We start from the raw sequence: 18,099 nt of genomic DNA on the forward strand, positions 1-18,099 counted from the left end.
TTGTACTGGTTTTTCAGATGTGCCTTTCTTCAGACCCTAGCTGATTCCAGACACATACAGGAGGCCTACGACAGCTTCACACCCCACCCTCCCCAACACACATGCACACACACGCACGTATGCACACGCACGCACGCACGCACGCACGCATACACACACGCGCACTTCGATAAACCCTAGTGGGTCTGCTTTTTGTGGCCACTGAGTCCCAGGCAGAATACTGTCTGTGCCAATCCCGCAGTAATCTTTTCTGGAGAGCAGGCTCCACAGCCCAGCAGGGAGGCCTGCTTCATGTCCCCACCATGCGCCCATCACTCACCTGGGAAAACTGTTTCTCCCGCAGCTTCACCTCCTTCTCCACCAGCTGCTGCCTACGGGCGCTCTCCGTCTGCAGCCTCCTTTCCACCTGCTCCCGCCTCCGCCGTTCCTCCTCCAGCGCCTGCCTCCGCAGTTCCATCTCCCGCTCCTGCCCGAAAAGCCAGGGGTCAGTGCCCTCAAGCCTGGACGCAGCCACAAAGGCACCGACCCTGGACAATGGCCTGGCTGAGGAGAAACACTTCCAACACTGGCTGGGTCACCGCTCTATGGCTGCAGCCCTACAAAGTCCCTTACCCTCTCTAAGCCTCAGATACCTCATTAGAAAGATGGGCTTCAACACGTCTGCTTCTGGGAGTGGAGCAAAAACTCAAAGAAGTCAGATTCCATCAGATTCCAGCACAAAAACAGCACTCAATAAAGTGGGTCTTGTATAACTTTCTTTTATTGAGACAGGGTCTCATGTTACTCTGGCTGGCCTAGAACTCACTCTGTAGACCAGGGTGGCCTCGAACTCACAGAGATCCACCCACCTCTGCCTCCCAAGTGCTGGGATTAAATAAAGGTGTACACCATCACACCTGGTTATAACTTACAAAATAAACAAATAAAAGATTGTATTTTTAGTTATTCCTCTCTGTGTGTATGTGCCTGTGCACTCACGTGTGCCTGTGCACTCACGTGGGTGTGTCATGCATGTGCAGGTGTCCACAGAGGCTAGAAAAGGGTCTGATCCCTAGGACCTGGAGTCATAGGCAATTGTGATGTCAATGTTAGGAAGCAAACGGGTCCTCTGCAAGAGCAGCAAGCCCTCTTAACTGCTGAGCGCCTCTCCAGCCCCAGGCTCTTATATCTTTATCTGGATTCCTAGAACATGTGTTAGCTAGCCACTGTTTTTGACAGCTGGTACATACAGTCCTTTCCCAATCACTGACTTAATAAGGCTCTTTAAAATTCTACATGTAACATTCACTGTAGAATTTCAAATTTCATGGGCAAAAAATTATGGGGATGAAGGTCACAACTGAATTTCACATGTCTTCATCAGTAGAGACCCCTGCACTATTTTTCTGTTACAGCTCAAAACTTAGCATCATCTCCAACTTTCCTCCAAGGGAGGTTTGTACATTTGCCTTAATTTGGTATAAATAACAAGAAGACATCCTTTTTAGGTGGTCCTCCATCCACAGGGTCAGTTCCTCCTCCTTTTTTTTTTTTTTTTCAAGCCCCTGTGATTCCTCGGTTCCACTCACTGGTTCTCAATTAAGAGATTGAGGGGCTTTTGTTGCAGCTTGCTTGGTTCATTTGGTTTGTTTGTTTTTTGAGACAGATTTCCCAGCCAACACCTCTGCCCTGGCTTACTGCCTTTTTTTTTTTTTTTTTTTGTCCTCTACCTCAACCCCACTTTTTACTTTTTCTAACTATTCCCAAGGAGAATGTTCCTCTACTTAGGTTCCCCACAAGGCCCACAGGATGGGGCACGAGACTGAAGCTCCCCTATAGGGAATCCATGGCTGGACACCGTGACAACCGCTTTGTGTCCCACAGGGGTGGGACACTGTCGCCTGCCCAAGCCTCGCACGCCACACTTGAGAAACTCAAACTTCCACTGTCTAGTTAACGTGGGTGGAAGGGCTTAGGGTACGTGGCAGGCTTTGGCAGGCGGAGCTCACCACCTGCTGCCTCCTGGCTCCCCCGTCAGCCTCACCCTGGACTCCATGAGGCGGCTCTTCTCCGCATGGGCTTCCTTTAGCATCTTCTCCATCTCCTCGATCTTGCCCATGTCCAGACCGCTGGCACTGGGGGGTGGGGGGGGGGGAAAGAGAGAGCTCGTCAATCCAGTCCAAGGGCTTCTGGCGCAAGCAGAGGGCTGGGGGTGGGAGGCACCTGGACATGTTGTCAGGGGAGCAGACGGAATTGCCTCCTGTAGAGATGCTGGTCTCCATGCTGTCCGAGCTCTCCAGGCTCAAGGTGTCATAAGCATGTTCGCCCTCCTCACCACGCTCCCTGCCAGCTGGCAGGTGGTGCAGGATGGAACGGTGCATGAGTGCAGGGAAGCCAGAGGGGCCTGCTGGAAAGGGCGAGGCACCGTGCAAGGCATCCCATTGGCACTGGGCCTCTGCTGCCGCTCTCTGCTTCAGCTCAGCCAGCCGCCGCCTCTGCTCCTCGATCACCTGGTGCCCTGCGGGGAGGGACAGTGGATTCATCGCGGGATCCTCACTCACGAGGGGAGGGAATGCTGGAGCATCACAGACAGAGAGGAGGCAAGCAGGAAGAGGCTAACACAGAGCAGCCCCTGCCCCACAGCTGCCATGTGCCCACAGCTCCGGGACGGTGGCCCCTGCCGTTGTGTGGGCCAGTGTCTGCGGTCTGACTTCAGGCCTCTTCTGCATCCTGAGCACCCAACACAGGGCACCACAACTGCCCGGGTGGCGCCCAGGCAGCATGCCGGCCGGCTGTTCCAGCTCTCAACTGAGGCCTGCAGAGATGAGCTGGGCACATGCACCTACCACGTCTACTGGGGAAGGAGGAGGGGAGCTGGTGGGAACCCCTGGATAGTGCAGGCCCCCAGCAACGCAGAAGCAAATGCAGCCAGCACAAAAGGGAAGGCAAGGAGACTGGAGAGCACAGCCAAGGACAACAGGGAGGTGAGCCGGAAGGGAAGCCAGCCAGGCACCCCAGCCCAGCGAGGCCTGGGGCGGGGGGGGGGCGGGGGGGGGCAGGGGGGGGGAATGCCAGCAGGTAGCAGAGCCTGGGCAGGACACATCATGCTAACGTCAGGACAGGGGCTGCCTGGCCAAAGCGATGTCCTCAGTAACCAATGCTCTACCTGCTGGGTCGTCAGGTGGGAGGGGCTCGGCAGGAAGTAACTCGACTGTGGGGGGCCCAGGGCAGAGGGTGCAGGAGAGAGACACAGAGGGGATAAGAGGAGAGAGGCACAGACATGGGCTTTCAAAACAACTGAAACACACAGCCACAGGACTCCCGTCTGAAGAGCCGGTGTCTCAGGAAGCCACTTCTGGAGGTCATCATCACATCCACCACCCACTTCCAATGTCTACTCGGTCAACAAAAAAACGTCCCCTCATTGGATGGGCCCTCTAAGATGTCACAAGCCCTCAGACCCTTCGTTCCCTGTCCTTGGGTCTTCTGAAAACTCCCAGGAAGATCTTCTTCATGAGATCTGAATCTTTTCTGCTCTTGCCCAGATCCCAGTGTATAGGAAACATCCAGTGAGAGGGCTGAGCATGCGTGAGGTGACGGAAGATCTGGCCAGGGAATGGAGGCAGGGGCGGGCTGGCATTTACAGCCACTTACCCTTCTGCTGCAGGGCCAGCTGGCGCTTGGTCTCAATGTCCTGCAGCGTGGCTGCCAGGTTGCGAGGAAGGCTACTGGTACCATTCTGGGCGAGCAGGGCACTCTGCAGGGGGGTGGGAGGAATGTAGGAGCGCTAGTATTGGGGCTCAGCAGACGCCACCCCCACCCTAATGTCTGCATGAACAGCCTTAGCCTCTGCCCAACACGGCTGTCTCCATCCCCAACACCACACATGTCCTCAGACCTTTGGTGATGGACTACGGCCCAGGGTAGCCACGCTGAGCTGTGAAGAGGATGACGAGGAGCCTGAGGAGGAGGGGAGAGGGCCACTACGGGTCCGGGGCAGAGGGCTGGTGGCCTCGCCATCCATCTTGGAGCGGTAAACCTGGAAGAGAAGAGACTGCCCAGTCATCACCCAGCTTCCCAGTGGGTGCCACTTCACAGCTCCTAGGATCAGCTGAGATCCAAGGTCCTACCCCAGCACAGGGTCTCTGAGACCTTCTGGCTCCAGTAGTCAACAAGGTTGAGCCTCCCAAGCTAGCCCAGTGGGCAGACGCTGCTGGCAACTGCCCAGCCTCCTTCCCAGGCCCCTCCTCCCTGAGCTAATCTCCAGCCCAGTCCTGGATCTGAGGAAGGACCTATAAACTGACCCATGCAGAACTTAGTGTCAGCCGCACAGAGCTGGGCAGGAGACTAAGCCAAGGCCATGAACAGGCTGTGTGGCCTTGAGTCACACACCTCCCTGCCCTACACCTGGGCTTTCTCATCTGTAAAGGAAAGGGCAGAGCTAGACTAAGTAACAGCCAAACTCCGTGACAGTGCTGACATGCGGAGAATCTGGTCTTTGGAGTCAGGAGTGCCAAGTCTCCATACTGCTACCCAGCTGAGTGGCTTTGGGTGAGATCACTTTATTTCCCCCTATGCCTCAGCCTCTGATCCATACAATGAGTGCTAACACCATCTACCTCAAAGGCCTGTGGTGGGGAGTCAATGCATCAACGGTTGTCAAAGTCTCCATCCGATAGAGGTACCACATGTGTTACATGAATCAGAGCCCCCCGAAGGGACCACATGGTGTTAGCTGAGGTCACAGCCTCAAAGGTACAGCTCTGAAGAATGAGTTTTGAAGGTGGAATTACGGGCGCCAGGGCACGTCATAGGGGCAAAATTGGGTGAAGGACTACACAAGCACCCTGGCCTCCCAGTCAGCACAGTGCTGGAGCCTCGGACAGGACAGTGGTCACACATGTAACTTTTTACAGCTGTCACTTCCGAGAACCTGCTCTATTGCTCTTTTCTGCCTCCACGCATCACCCCTGAGGAGACCAGGAGACCGAAACACCAGCCGTTCCCGTGGGTCACACCAGCCCCGACTTGCAGCCCTGGAGAAAATTCCCTTCCAATGGTCAGTCCGTCCCGATACCCTTGGACTCAGATGCTGGACGGCCCCTGTCCCCAGCTTCCCAAAGTACCAGGATGGCAAGGTGGCTGCCCAGGAAAAGACCCTTGTTGCCCTCTCTGGGCTTACAGGCCCCTCCTTGCCCTGCTGGGTGACCCCATGACCCAAGGTACGCATTGTGCCTGAAGGATTGGCAGCAGGTGCTCAGAGGGGCCAGGCCCCGGACCTGGGGAAGACAGGTGATGAAGGTTACCTGCAGCTGACGGGAAGCTTTGGCAGGCAGAGGCGGGGGAGAGGAGCGAGGGGAGGCTGCGGCAGCAGCGAGGCCAGTCCCCAGCCCGGCCATCAGCTCCTGGTACCACTGCGCTAAGTCTACAGCGGGGAGCAGCAGCTTCTCCATCTGGAGGGGCAGGGGGAAGACGAGGATGGAGAGGAAGGGCCGAGACAGGAGAGGAGAGGAGCGACGGGAAGAAGAGGAGGAAATAAAGGGAGGAGGAGAGGAAAGGAGGCCATGCCAGGGGAATGGGAAGGAAGGTGTGAGGGAGGGAGGAAGGACGGGAGGAGAGCAAAAGGAGAAGGAAGGAAAAACAGTGAGACAATAGTCGCATTAACTGTGCTAAGCGCAAAGAGAGACAGTCGGGACCCAAGTTCCAGAGCACGGACTGGAGCCACGCCAGCAGCCGGGCAGCTGGCACCTGCAGGCATCGGGCACAGCCCTAGGCCCTCCGCTGGCATCAAACACAGAGGCCAGTGAGCAGGGGTAACACACACACAGTCACAGCAGCCGTGGAGTGGGGGCGGCAAGGACACACAGACCACCAACCTTAGATGAAGGCGTGACGGAAGCGAAGGAAGAGAAGGGCAGCGTGGGAGGAAGACGGGTGATGGGAACCAGGTCCCGGGAGGCAGAAGCCCAGGAAGACATGCCTGGCGAAGGGGTTGGGGGCATGGGTGAGGTGCCCCACATCACTTTTAGCTGCTCAAGCGTCACGTACTTGAGAGGCGGCCAGCCACAGGAGGGAATACAAAAGGTTAACGGGAGTAGAACCCAAGACACGGCCCTGACCACTGGGGAGGGGAAAGGCAGAAGCACAGAAGGAGACAGACCCTGGGAGAGTACCAGCATCCTCTCAGCAAAGCCTCTCCGTGGAGACCAGGAGACAGGGCTTGTCCCTCCCAGGCCACTAAGGTGCTGAGGAGAGCTCCCAAGGTCCCCATGGAAGAAAGTGAATCACGCTCAACCCTCGATGCTAAGCTGAAGAAAGACCCTGTCTGCCCCTGACCCCCACCCAGGCTGAGAGGTAATGGAGGCCCTTGGGTACAGGTGGGCACACTCTGTGGCTGGTACCTCGCTGCCGGGCAGGGACAGGGGGAGCCTGCTGGGGCAGGTGGCAGAAGCATAGGGGTCCAAGCGAGAGCACAGCTGGAGAACCTCAGCCAGGCTCACATACTCCTAGGGTGCTCAGGGTAGGGAGGAGAAAGACGATGTTAACAGGTTCAACCAAGTATTCAACACCCCACATGCCATGCCAGGCTTGAGTCTTCACTTCATGTCGATGCAAAATCCACAGGGGGATAGGGCACTCGGTATCGGACTGTGGGGAAAGTAGGCATGGAAGGGCAGGCAGAACTGACTGTGAAAGGCTCTGCTCGACCTCTACTTTGGAGACGAGCATAGCATTTAGTTGCCGCCCCAAGGAAAACCAACATATCCACCTATGGATTGGCCCTGGGCTGGGAGCAGGTGAGGACGCCCAGAGAAGGTCTTCCAAAAGCCCAGGTGAAAAGTAGGGCCTAGCTCCTACAACCCCATCTGTCTCTATCACACTGGGCATCCCCAGTTGGGCACACGCATGCAGCACCAAGTACTAATCATGGCACTGCCCAGGAAGAGGGCAGGTCTCCACGGGTCGATCATCAGAACAGAGGAGCAAGACAAGCTCTGAGATACAGGTCTGGCATTAGCAGAGAGCAACTTCTGCCCCAGCAGGAAAACAAACAGGCTGGGTAAGCACTTGGGAAGATGTCAGCCCATTTCGCTGGAGGCTGGCAGACAGGGACTATGACACTCCATCACCTGTCCTCAAGCCCTGAGATTATCTGGGTGCTGGTCACCCACAGTAAGCTTCACCAAAGCACAGGATCCTTAGGCTGCCTATCCAGGGTGTCCCATCTAGCCCCAGAGCCAGACTATCTTCTGGGGTCAAAGAAAAGGAAGATGAGCCAGAATTCAGTGAACAACAGAGAACAGCATGCAGACTGCATGCGAATTAAAATGCACATTAGCGCTATCGTCTCGTATGGGCTGCCTAGACACTCCATGAACGACACGATGGCACACTCTCACAGACTCTCAAACTGCCAGCCAAAGGATATGCCACATGCCCTTCAGTCCTCCCTGGGAAGAGCTGGAGGCAGGCGTCTGGGGAGCAGGCAGACAGGCAGAGGGCAAGGCAGAGCAGGCAGGCAGCTGCAATTACCTCGTGTGCTTTGGGACAGAGCTGAGTGGGAGCAGGAGGGGTTAAGGGAACAGAGGAGGCCCCTGCCTGAGAAGACCTTGGGGACGGGCCCAGAGCCTTGTTCTCCAGCCCCATCTCTGAGGACTCGGAGATGAGTAGCTGAGCCTACAAGAGGATGATACATGGTCAGAGAAGCCTCACCCGAACGCTCAGCTCAAACCCCTGCCCCAGACCTAAGCTGTTTGGGCAACAAGACACAGAAGAAGAAGAGGGAAGAAATATCAGGAAACCAGTCACGTCCTGACTGGACTTCCCACACCAGATGTGAAGATTTAGGAAAGAACCATTCAACTCAGGGCCCACTTCCAGGCTGAAAGCCTAGATTCAGACAGAAGCCCAGGAGGGCCAGGGAAAGGATCCCTAGGTCCACCCAGTCCTGAACCTTTCTAAATTCTCAACTCCCCACCACCACCCATCCTAGGGCCCCTGGGCCTCTTGCAAATACTCAGTCCCCCAAAAGTGTGAGTTTACCCAAGGCAACTAAAGGCCTGTGGCTGTGGAGAGCCAAAGGTCAGCCCTCAACCACGCAGGAGGAAGGTGGCACACCTTGCTCTGGAGTCTCTCAGATCCCCCGAGCCTAAAGCTGGAGCTAACCCAGCCAGGTTACCTCTTTGAGGGTCGAGGTGGTCTTTGGAAAAGGCCTGCCGCCCGTGAGTGAATGATATCTCCTCTCGAGCACCGTCAGCTTCTCCTTCTCCTGGAGGCCAGAACGGCAGGGTCAGAGCCATGGGAGCAAGAGAGAGGACCCACCCCCACCCCCCCATTCCTGTGCTGGCAATCCCACCCCAGCTTTCTCTCCCTCCACCACCCCGTGTCTCTCTCGGGACTCAAGGCCAGCTACCTTTTGCAGAAGCTGCAGGGCGGCATTCTTGTCCCGGGCCAGACGCTCTGACTCCTGTACAGCTTGGGCCCGGATCTGCCCAGCCTGACTGTCCAGTACAGCCAGGCGCTCCTGAGGAAATGGGATGCAATCAGGCCCTGGAGGACATAACTCAGCCCAAAGTTTGGCTGATTCTCCTGTCCAAAGACCCAGGACTCTGTGAAGGCAACCATCACACTCTTCTGCTTGGCCTCTACTCACCCCAGAAGAATTCTGGCTAAAGAGATCAGCTCCTTTGCTTGTTCCTCCCTCCCCCCCTTCCCCACCCTGTGACCGTGTGTCATCAGGCACACTAGCCAGAAACCAATCCTCTAGTCTATCCCCTCATCCCAGAGCCAATGGTTTCCAAAGCCTGGTGACACTGAACAGTTAGACCTCTGCCCATGCCCACCCCCCCCCCACCCCAACACACATCATCATCATCATCTAAATCATCATCATCATCATCATCACCGGAATCCAGGCTCTCCACTTCCTGCTGGGCTTTGTTCTATCTCCCACAATCTTTGGATCCACTCTACATTTTTCCATATCTTCCTAAAATAGCCTCTGAACCTTGTTTGCTTATCTGAATTTCCTCACCATCCTAAAAAGAATACTTTTTTTTTTTTTTTAATTAAAAATACCGTATTACTTAAGTAATTTTGTTTGCATGACTTTGGTTTTTTGGTCATGCTATATAACCCAAACTGCCTTTAAATTCACTAGATAATCCAGGCTTGCTTTAACACTCTAAATCCAGACTGGCCTTAAATTGACTTTGGAGCCTAGGCAAGTCATGGCAATCCTCCTGCCTCAGCCCTCTGAGAACTGAACCATCATGCCCCACCTTTTCCTTTGGATTTGAGATGAGGTCTCCTTGAGCTGGACTTGAACTCCTGGGCTCAGGCAGTCCTCTTGCCTCAGCCACCAGAGAAGCTGAGACATCTTCTTAGAACTCAAGTGTGGACCACAACACTGGCTCTTCAGTGACTTTTAAAAAACTCAACAAGTGGGGGCTGGAGAGATGGCTCAGGGGTGAAGAATACTGGCTGCCCTTCCAGAGGACCTGGGTTCAGTTCCCAGCATCCATACAGCAGCTTACAACTGCCTGTAACTCCAGTTCCAGGGGAGCCAACACACGCATGGTATTCAAACACATAGGAAGGCAGAACATTTAGATAAAATAAACAAACAAACAAGAAGACAGCAAGGCCGGATCACCCATCTCCTCAAAACCTTTCAGTGGCTCTTTACTACCCACAGAGCAGAGCACAAACTCCTTATCCAGCACTTAAGGGCTCTCAGGACTGGTGCCCCGCCTGCTCGTGCCTCCACACACGGGGTTCCACCAAGCTGTACTCTCAGCTGTACCACTGTGGACTCTTAGTCCTCAATCTGTCACCCTCTCTGCCCAGGAGAGCCATTCCAGTCTTTCCCACTACCCTGAGGCTCCTCCTCCAAGGCCAGGCAGAATGCTGCCTCCTCTCCAGAGCCTTCCTTGACTGCCATTCCATTCCCCTGTTCCTGCCTATGCATTCACATTAGTCTAGACCCATCCACCTTGTCTTACTGTGATCTGTGGCTGTGTCTCCATCACTACCTCCGCCCTCTCTGTAAGATCAGAGGCAGGACCAGTGTCATGTGTGTCTCCACAACCCCACAGGGCTTACCCCAGTGCCTGGCTCAACAATCATGTGCTAAAAGAAGATGAAAATATTGTGAGAGGGAAAGATGAGAGCTAGGCAAAATATGTTGGGATTCATCTTGGGCAGCCTCAAACCACCACAGCAGCGGGAGGGGTAGCTATCCTAAACTCGAGTCAGCCCGCGCAAAATCCGGAAACATTAGACAGGAACCCGCAGCGGCACCAGCCGCCACTTATTCGGAACGGAGCAGGGCTGGGGGTGCTGCTGGGTGTCTTTTTATCTGTTACTTCATCTAACCTTATGAAGCAGGTGCCTTTATGCCCGTTCGAGAGACGAGAACACGGACGTGTTTATAAAGAAGTTAGAACCTCTTGGGTAGTTAGTGGTAGACTCAGGACTAGAACCAGATCGGTAGGATTCCAAGGCCAGCTTTCTCAACCACTCTGAACCACAGTGGACTGATACATAGCTCTCCAGGGAAGACAGATCCTGAGGGCATTCTGGAGATACAAGGGAAAGCTCAAAGGGAGTATAGGAAAGAATGTCAGAACACACACAAGCACACACACCAAGTCCTAGGCTGGCCACAAAGAGGAAAGACACAATCCCTGAAGCTGAGTCCCTCCAAGACCTCCAGTGAGTGAACCAGCTGACCTAAGCCCCCTCCCTGCCTGCAGCCTCTACAGGTGAAGAGAGAACAGTGAAAAAGCCAACCCAGACCACATGCAGCACAGCAGAAATGCCTTGGGCCCTGAAACCTAGCGGGCTTGGGTTCCCACTCTGACTTGGAAGTTTATACACTGAAGGCTCTGTGCAAACTGGTTACTCATCTATAAAACGAGGCGGAGTGCCCACCTTATGAGATACCCCAAGAACAGCATGAGAAAACCCAAGGGAAGGTCCTAGGAGGGTGTCTGCCACATGAGCTTGGGAAACGTTAGCTTTCTTTCTTTCCTCTACCTTATATCAAGACCATAGGTGCACTTTAAGAATGTATTGATTTTATGTGTATATGTGTGCCTGAGTGCATGTCTGTGTACCATGTAGGTACAGGAACTGGAGAAGGTCAGAAAAGGTGTTGGATCCCCTGGAACTGGGGTTAGAGAGGATTGTAAACCACTATGCAGGTGATGGGAATCAAATGGGTCCTCTGGAATACTCTTAAATACTGAGCCATCTCTCCAGTCCCCCCAACAGATGCATTTTTAGGCAGAATAGCTCAGGGAGGGGAACAAGGGATCTGGGCCTATGACATCCAGTCACCCCCTTTACCACGAAACCCAGGCTGGCCGACAAGCCCCCATCTCACCACATCTGAACTCTACCCCCTAGACCTCACTATCCTCACCTTCCATACCCAGTCTAGCCAGGAAACTGCAGGTGACCATCGTATGGGCCTTTGACACGGGTATCATAGACTGGGACATCCTCCCTAACCTTTCCTGCTTCTTCTGAACACCTGCCCCATCCATCTGTCACTGTCTACACCTGGTGTGGCTGAGACCAGCACAGGACCACAGCTTTAGCCAATCAGAGGTGACCAGAGCCCTGCCCGAGCAGGACCAAAGCAGGAGATTCCCATTGTCAGGTAGATAGGCTAGCATCCAGCCTCTTGGGTCTCTGTGCATCCCAGCACTTCCAACAGCTCTAGAAAGGCACGGACAGGGATGGAGGTATAGCTGAATGGCAGAATATGGGCTTGGCATACAGAAGGCCCTGGGCTCAATTGCCAACACTGTAAGATGACATCCAAGGGTAGTAGCAAGGCACCTCTGCCAGTTTCCTCCTCCGCCTCCATCTCTCCTTTACTGGCCAAGCCACTGCCAGCTCCCCATGTGAGCCAATTCCACTTTCCCTGGAGAAACTGTGGAGAGCCACGGCTTAGTACTACTAGCTCTTCTTCATACTCTATTCTGCCTTTACTTCACACCAGCCCAACAGTTCTCATTTTTACTGGCAATCACTAGGAAACAGACACAAAAGGTTGTTGTCTGTGTCGTTAACTTTCACCAAGTCACAGGCTGTGACTCAAGCCCAGGTCACTGGCCTCCATCCGCCACCGGGGCTGTGGGGGAGTGAGCAGCGCACACCTTCCTCTTGGTCACGCTGCGCAGCAGCTCAGCCTTGCTCCGTAGCAGCCCCTGGCCGGCCAGCTCCCGCTCCTCCTCCACGCGACTCTGCCGCTCCAGCTGCTGGAACTCCAGGTCTTCAAAGAGCTTTGTCTCAGTCTCCAGCGCGTCTGCCTCCTTCAACGACAGTGACACCCGGGGTTGGATGCGGGTGCTCTCAAAGCCACTCTGGGCCAGGCCACAGAGCCATGAGTTACGGGGGCTGGACCCGGGGAAACTGGGGAAGGAACCGGTCCCACCGCCCAACTCCCTCTGCTCGGTTGGCTGAGCCCTTTGCGTGGACACCGAGGTCTGGAGCGCTGATCCCCACCCAACCTTGCCGGTCCCCTTCCAAGCCACTGCACCGACCCTAGTGTCCGGCAGGTACTGCAGGGGCCAGGTGGTCCCGTCCCACCGCTCTCCTGTCTTCGGTCTGGGCGGTGGCCCACGGGGGCCGGGGGGAAAGGGGGCTGGTGGAACTGACCCTTCTCAGCTGCTCCTGTAACTGTTCCCGCACTGACTCGGGGCAGTTATCGAGCTGCGTCTGGAGCTCGGCGTAGAGCGCCTGGCGGGCCTCCAGGTGCCTCCGTCCCGCGGCCAGCTCCGCCCTCTCCTGGTCGGCGGGAGGGGAGGGAGGCGGGGCACAGGGGAGAGAGAACACACACTCCTCAACTCCGGCCCGGCGCGGGGGGCGGGGGCGGGGGCGCAGGGGGCACACCGGGAGTGGGGGGCAAGCACCGAGACAGAAGAGAGCAGGAGAGGAAGGAGGGCACGTGGGGGAGGCGAGAGGCAAGGAGCAGAGGTGTGAGACGGGACTCGGGCAGGGGACGGTGTAACAAAGGCAGAGGCGTGGGGGCAGGGTGGAAATGTTGGTCCCTTTAGGAACTGGTTTAGGTAGGTCCTAAGACGGGACCTTCCGTTTCCGCCCCAAACCAAAGTCAAAGCCGATGATGCATCGTGGCAAGAACTGAGCCTCGAGCTCTGCCACCGTCCCGAGACCAAAATTTAACCCTGGGGAAAATGGGAGTGGTGGGAAGAGTTAAATCCAGGAGGTGAGGGTGAAGGAGGAGCCGAAGATAGCAGAGCTACCGCGGTGCAGCAAGGGGACCCCAGCCCAACCCCCACGGCCTCCCTCCCCTCCTGCCCAGGGTGGGGGTGGGGTGCCAGCAAAGCAGGCTGAACTTCAGTAGGGATGAGGGTTGCAATTAGTTCGGCCCGTTGCCATGGTAATAGGAGCCCCAGGAGTGGATACAGAGAGGAGGTGGATGGCTCTGTCTGGGGCGAGATGACACCTCTGAGGGCGGAAAGGGGGGACTAGGGGAGGAGATGGTGAGTCACCCCTCCGAAGGACAGGCAGAGGAGAAACTGTGATTACTGATTCCAAAGCCAGAGTGGGGCAATGGGCTGGAAGCTGAGAGGGAAAGTCAAGAGAACCTCCTCACCACCACCATCACCGTCACCACCTCCAACACCTGGACCAGAGGGAAGGCCAAGTCCAGGCCTCTGAACAATCTGAGCTAAGTGAGGCGAGCCAGGTTGCTTGTGGAATGCCTCACCCCTAAGGAATACAGTTCCATGCTGCAACTGCCCTGCTCACTCACCTACCCACCTAACCAGAGGGAAGGCCTTGATCAGGCCAGGCCCTGAGGTCCAGACAACTGCCTTTAAATTACCTTGTGTTCTAGGGGGCCTCCAGGAGTAAAGGGACCGTCTAGACCGTCTAGATTCAGTAAGGATGGGTAGCCACTCGGTGGGCGAAAAGGCCCTGTCCAAGCCCTCCAAGGCTGTGCCCACATCTAGACCTCCATATCACTCAGCTCCAAAGGGCGAAGCAGGAGAGTCAACAGCACACCTCCAAGCCCCGCCCTTCAGCATTCTGGAGGCCGCAGCCCAGGCCTTTCCAGTAGGAGGCGCTGTCTGGGCAGAACAGTTCTTGGACCATGCACACCTTTCCCCAACACACACACACACACACACACACACACACACACACACCCTTGGACCATGCACACCTTTCCCCAACACACACACACACACACACACACACACACACACACACACACACACACACCCTTCCTTGTACCTCTTCTGCCAATGATCCACTAAGCAAAATTTAACTGTGCCTTCCTGCCAGTTCCTTTCTGATCATGGGGTCCCACACCAAGAAAAGGAGGAGGCAACATTAGAGGGGAGAGGCCAGGGGCACAAAGGCACCCATGGAGTTAGTAAAGCTGGCATGACCCAGCCCTGCCTGGGTGGCCTGGCAGTTAGGGGCATGCGGAGAGCCCAGGACAGTGATTAGAGGGGCGTTAGTGCAGGCCTGGTCGGCAAGCATAGGGTTAATTTGGCACAGAATCTGGGAGTGTGGTTTTGGGGGCCAGAGCCAAAGCTCCGTTTTAAAAAAGGAGGGGGAGGCACTGAATTAGGATTCTCAAAATTGAGAAAAAGAGGAAGATAATCCTCAAAAAATAATTCAGAAGGAAAATTAAACTTCTTAGAAAAATACTGTCAAATCCAGAAACAGAAGAACCCTCTCCACTTCTGAGCTTTTGGCACGCTCTTGGGCATCTTGGACACGGCTGGCACAACCCCGGTGGGACGCAGCAGCCCCTGAAGACAGGCATGAGATCTGAAAGGGGCAGGAGCTGGGACTATCTGGGACAGGAGGCTGCCGACCCTGACGGTAGGAAACAGAGGCCTGTGGGCCATCTCCCAAAGACCACATCCTAAGCACCTGAGGCATGCTTGAGGGAGGACTTCTCCTCATGGTGGGTCCCAAACCTGAACCATGCCCCCACCCCACAGCACCAGTCCTTCAGGCCGTGCTCACTGCCCAAGAAAGGGCTTTTAGCACTTGCTAGAAGAACCACGCAGACTCCAGAATGGCAGGCACCCAGGCAACCAGAGGCAGCACAGAGATCCAGATAAATGAGACCCCAAACACCAGCCCAGCCCCTGGCAGTACCATCCATGCTTGTACCTTCCAGAGAGAAGAACCCCTCATCCCTGGAGGGTTACAGAGACCATTTGGTGAGCAGGGTGGATGTGGAGGGATGTACAGAGACCATTTGGTGTGCATGATGGACGTAGAGGGATGTACAGCCCTAGGAAAAGCATTTCTTGTACTCTCTGGGCCACTGGTAGTAAGGTATGGGTTACCTTGTCCCTCTCCTTCTGGATGCCCGTCTCCAAGGCCACCAACTTCTCCTGCAGCTGGTCCATCGCCCTCTGTTCTTTCTGCAGCAATGTTCTCTCTGCCTCCCTCTCCCCCTGCAGCAAGGCCCTCTCCATTTCAGCCTAGACAGACACCAGGATCCTCATCAATTCAGGGAACTCGGGGTGGGGTCCCACCGCGGGGCCTGCACACATGCAGCCAGCTCACCTCCCGGGCTGCCTCCTGCAGCTGCTGCTCCAGCTCCTTGACTCGGACTTTCAGCTGCTCTACCCGCCCGAGCACCTGAGCCCGCTCTTCCTCCACAGCCAGCACCTCTCCCTGGAGCTTCGCGCTAGGTGCGTCTTCATGCTGGAGGGGAGGAGAGCCACCCATGGAGGAAGTCTACAGCCTTCCAGCATCAGGCAGACTGAGAGGGTGGATCACACATTCCCCAAACTACTTGTAAAGGCTAACCAGTCTAAAACAGAAGACCACTTTCCTCCCAGCCAGGGAGCTCAGCTATAGGGAAAACATTTACCAGAGTGCCTGAGTTGGGTGGGGCCCCAAAGAAAAACAGGCCATAAAGCACATTTATAGCTTGGGAAAGTCATGGTTACCTCCCTTTTCCTCCTCACTCCCAGTTCTTCACCTCTGGTCTCCATCAAACCTTGATCCTTTTTCCTTATCCCTCCTCACCCGGGGCCCTACCTAGCATTCCCCAGCCCCGCCCCAGCCCCCCAGCCCCGCCCCAGCCCCCCAGCCCCGCCCCCAACCCCCTAACCTCCTGCTGGGTGCTCTCCGTGCTACTGCACTCTTCTTTGAGATTTTCTTCATCAGAGCGCTCCATGCTCTCCCACAGGCGCTGGGAGGCAGCTCCAGACTCCTCACCGCTTCTTCCAGAGACCACTGTGGCTCCTGTCAAGCCTCTTGAGGGCCTCCGGCCTGCCAAAGCCAGTGCTGCGGTGGCCTCTCCAATACTGGGCAGTTCCCCAGATTCGGGTCCCCCGTCAGCTCGGCTGTACTCGGCACACAGGTTCAGGATGGTCTCCAGGCGTTGGCGTTCCTGGGGACAATGGACGGGCAGAGCATGAGGAGCAGAAGTCTGAGGCCTGGTGTGTGACCTGAGTCAGGGTGTGCTGAACACCAGGGATTCTGGGCCCACCATCATGAGGACAGCCTCAACTTCAAGATCTGTGGGAAAGACAAGTGTAGTGGTGCACACTTTTAATCCTAGCACTCTGGAGGGCAGAGAATGGCACATCTCAGAATCTGAGGCCAGCCTGGGCTACATAGGGAGATTCAGGCCAGCCGGCCAAAGACTAGTGAAACACTAACTAAAAAATAAAAATTAAAAAAATGAAATTTTCAGCCAGACAGTGGTGGCACACACCTTTGATCCCAGCACTTGGGAGGCAGAGGCAGGCAGATCTTCATGAGTTTGAGGACAGCTCTGTCTATAGATCTAGTTCCAGGACAGCCAGGGCTACACAGAGAAACCCTGTCTCAGAAAACCAAAATAAATAAATAAACTAATTAATTAAAAACTCTCGTGGGAGGAGGAGGGAAAGAGGGCCCCTCAGAAGTGGGCAAGAGAACAAGGCAGTGTGCCACCTGTCCATGTGGCTGGCACCTCCCATCGTCCTGTCTGCTTTCCTTTTCCTTCTACCCTAGGATGGAGCTTCTTCATAGTCACACACGGACACATCCAAACACACACGGGAACGTACAGGGGTAAGCAGCCTGAAGACCACACTGAGACACAGAGCCATCGCGTGGGTGCTCATGCTGACACAGGTTCACACATAGGCTCCCTGCCGCACAAGGGCACACTGATTCACTAGTTCTGCTACACAGGCACACACACACTTACGTGTGCCCTAGGAGGTACATCAGCATTAACAGGTAGGTACACACAAAGACACCAGCCCTGACCTGCACACACACAGATAAACACAGTCTACGTACAGCTGGGTGGGCACCTGCAGACAGACAAGGCCGGAAAGCAGACCACAGGCCACAGGACCTGACAGTCCAGACACAGAGAGAAAAGGCAGATAGGACGCTGTCGTCCTTCCCTGTCCCACCTCAGCTCCAAGTCACTCGGGCAGCCAACCCTTTGCTCCTTACCAGCAACATAAGTTAGCCAAGTGTGAGCAAGTACTCTATGGTCTGTCAATCTATTCTCTCACTAAATCATGACGCAGAAATGGTCACCTCTTGGGTGCCTAGGAGGTGAGGGAACAATGGTAGTCATGTTCCTGGTCTCTATCCTCCTCATCTACATATATATAAAACCCCCAGCCTTGACTTTCAAGCCCAGATCCTGACTGAGTTTCTGGGGTCTCTGACATCAAATCGCTCACACCACCTACATTTGAGCCACAACTTCCCATCCCACAACACTTACCCAGCTTCCGTCCTGCTGCTTGCCAAGTTGTGGGGCAAAAAACCCAGGAACCAAGCCTCAGCACCCAGGAGGTTGGGCCTATGCCTCACCCCCGCCCTAGGACCCAGATAAGCAGCCTGGCTAAGGCAGGAGGGCAGGGTGCGGGCTGGCGGGCAGCCTCTGACTTAAAGGGGCAGGTTGGGGCTAGTGGTGAGGTGTGTACCTGTGTGTGGGGGTGGGGGTGGGGAGGTTGGGCCCAGCATTGATAGGCCAGGTTCATCATCCCTCTCAGGATGAAGATCCAGGGGAGCCACAGTATGACTGTGATAAGAAAATGTAACAAAGAAAGACTAGGGGTTCTGCCCCCCACACCCTCACTCCAAAAGGACCGG

At 55.4% G+C, this 18,099-nt stretch overlaps 1 protein-coding gene across 13 annotated transcripts in view; it reads right to left on the minus strand.

Moving 5' to 3' along the window:
• The window catches only part of Phldb1 (pleckstrin homology like domain family B member 1), a 47,223-nt gene that overhangs the window by 8,135 nt on the left and 20,989 nt on the right, over positions 1-18,099 (minus strand). For 4 of the 13 annotated variants that reach the window (XM_036193097.1, XM_036193096.1, XM_036193095.1 and 1 more), the window contains 16 exons: positions 16,103-16,384; positions 15,550-15,690; positions 15,327-15,464; positions 12,652-12,780; positions 12,150-12,305; positions 8,393-8,503; positions 8,159-8,248; positions 7,513-7,656; positions 5,856-6,026; positions 5,286-5,432; positions 3,878-4,018; positions 3,634-3,736; positions 3,146-3,190; positions 2,203-2,497; positions 2,024-2,114; positions 320-466 (listed from right to left, as the gene is read on the minus strand). In XM_036193097.1, coding sequence (XP_036048990.1) covers positions 320-466; positions 2,024-2,114; positions 2,203-2,497; positions 3,146-3,190; positions 3,634-3,736; positions 3,878-4,018; positions 5,286-5,432; positions 5,856-6,026; positions 7,513-7,656; positions 8,159-8,248; positions 8,393-8,503; positions 12,150-12,305; positions 12,652-12,780; positions 15,327-15,464; positions 15,550-15,690; positions 16,103-16,384 — 2,331 coding nt within the window. The remainder of the gene's footprint in view (positions 1-319; positions 467-2,023; positions 2,115-2,202; positions 2,498-3,145; positions 3,191-3,633; positions 3,737-3,877; positions 4,019-5,285; positions 5,433-5,855; positions 6,027-7,512; positions 7,657-8,158; positions 8,249-8,392; positions 8,504-12,149; positions 12,306-12,651; positions 12,781-15,326; positions 15,465-15,549; positions 15,691-16,102; positions 16,385-18,099) is intronic. The other 9 variants (XM_036193105.1, XM_036193104.1, XM_036193099.1 and 6 more) reach the window with 8 other exon arrangements.

The sequence above is a fragment of the Onychomys torridus genome, chromosome 7, assembly GCF_903995425.1.
Source record: "Onychomys torridus chromosome 7, mOncTor1.1, whole genome shotgun sequence".
Classification (NCBI taxonomy): domain Eukaryota; kingdom Metazoa; phylum Chordata; class Mammalia; order Rodentia; family Cricetidae; genus Onychomys; species Onychomys torridus.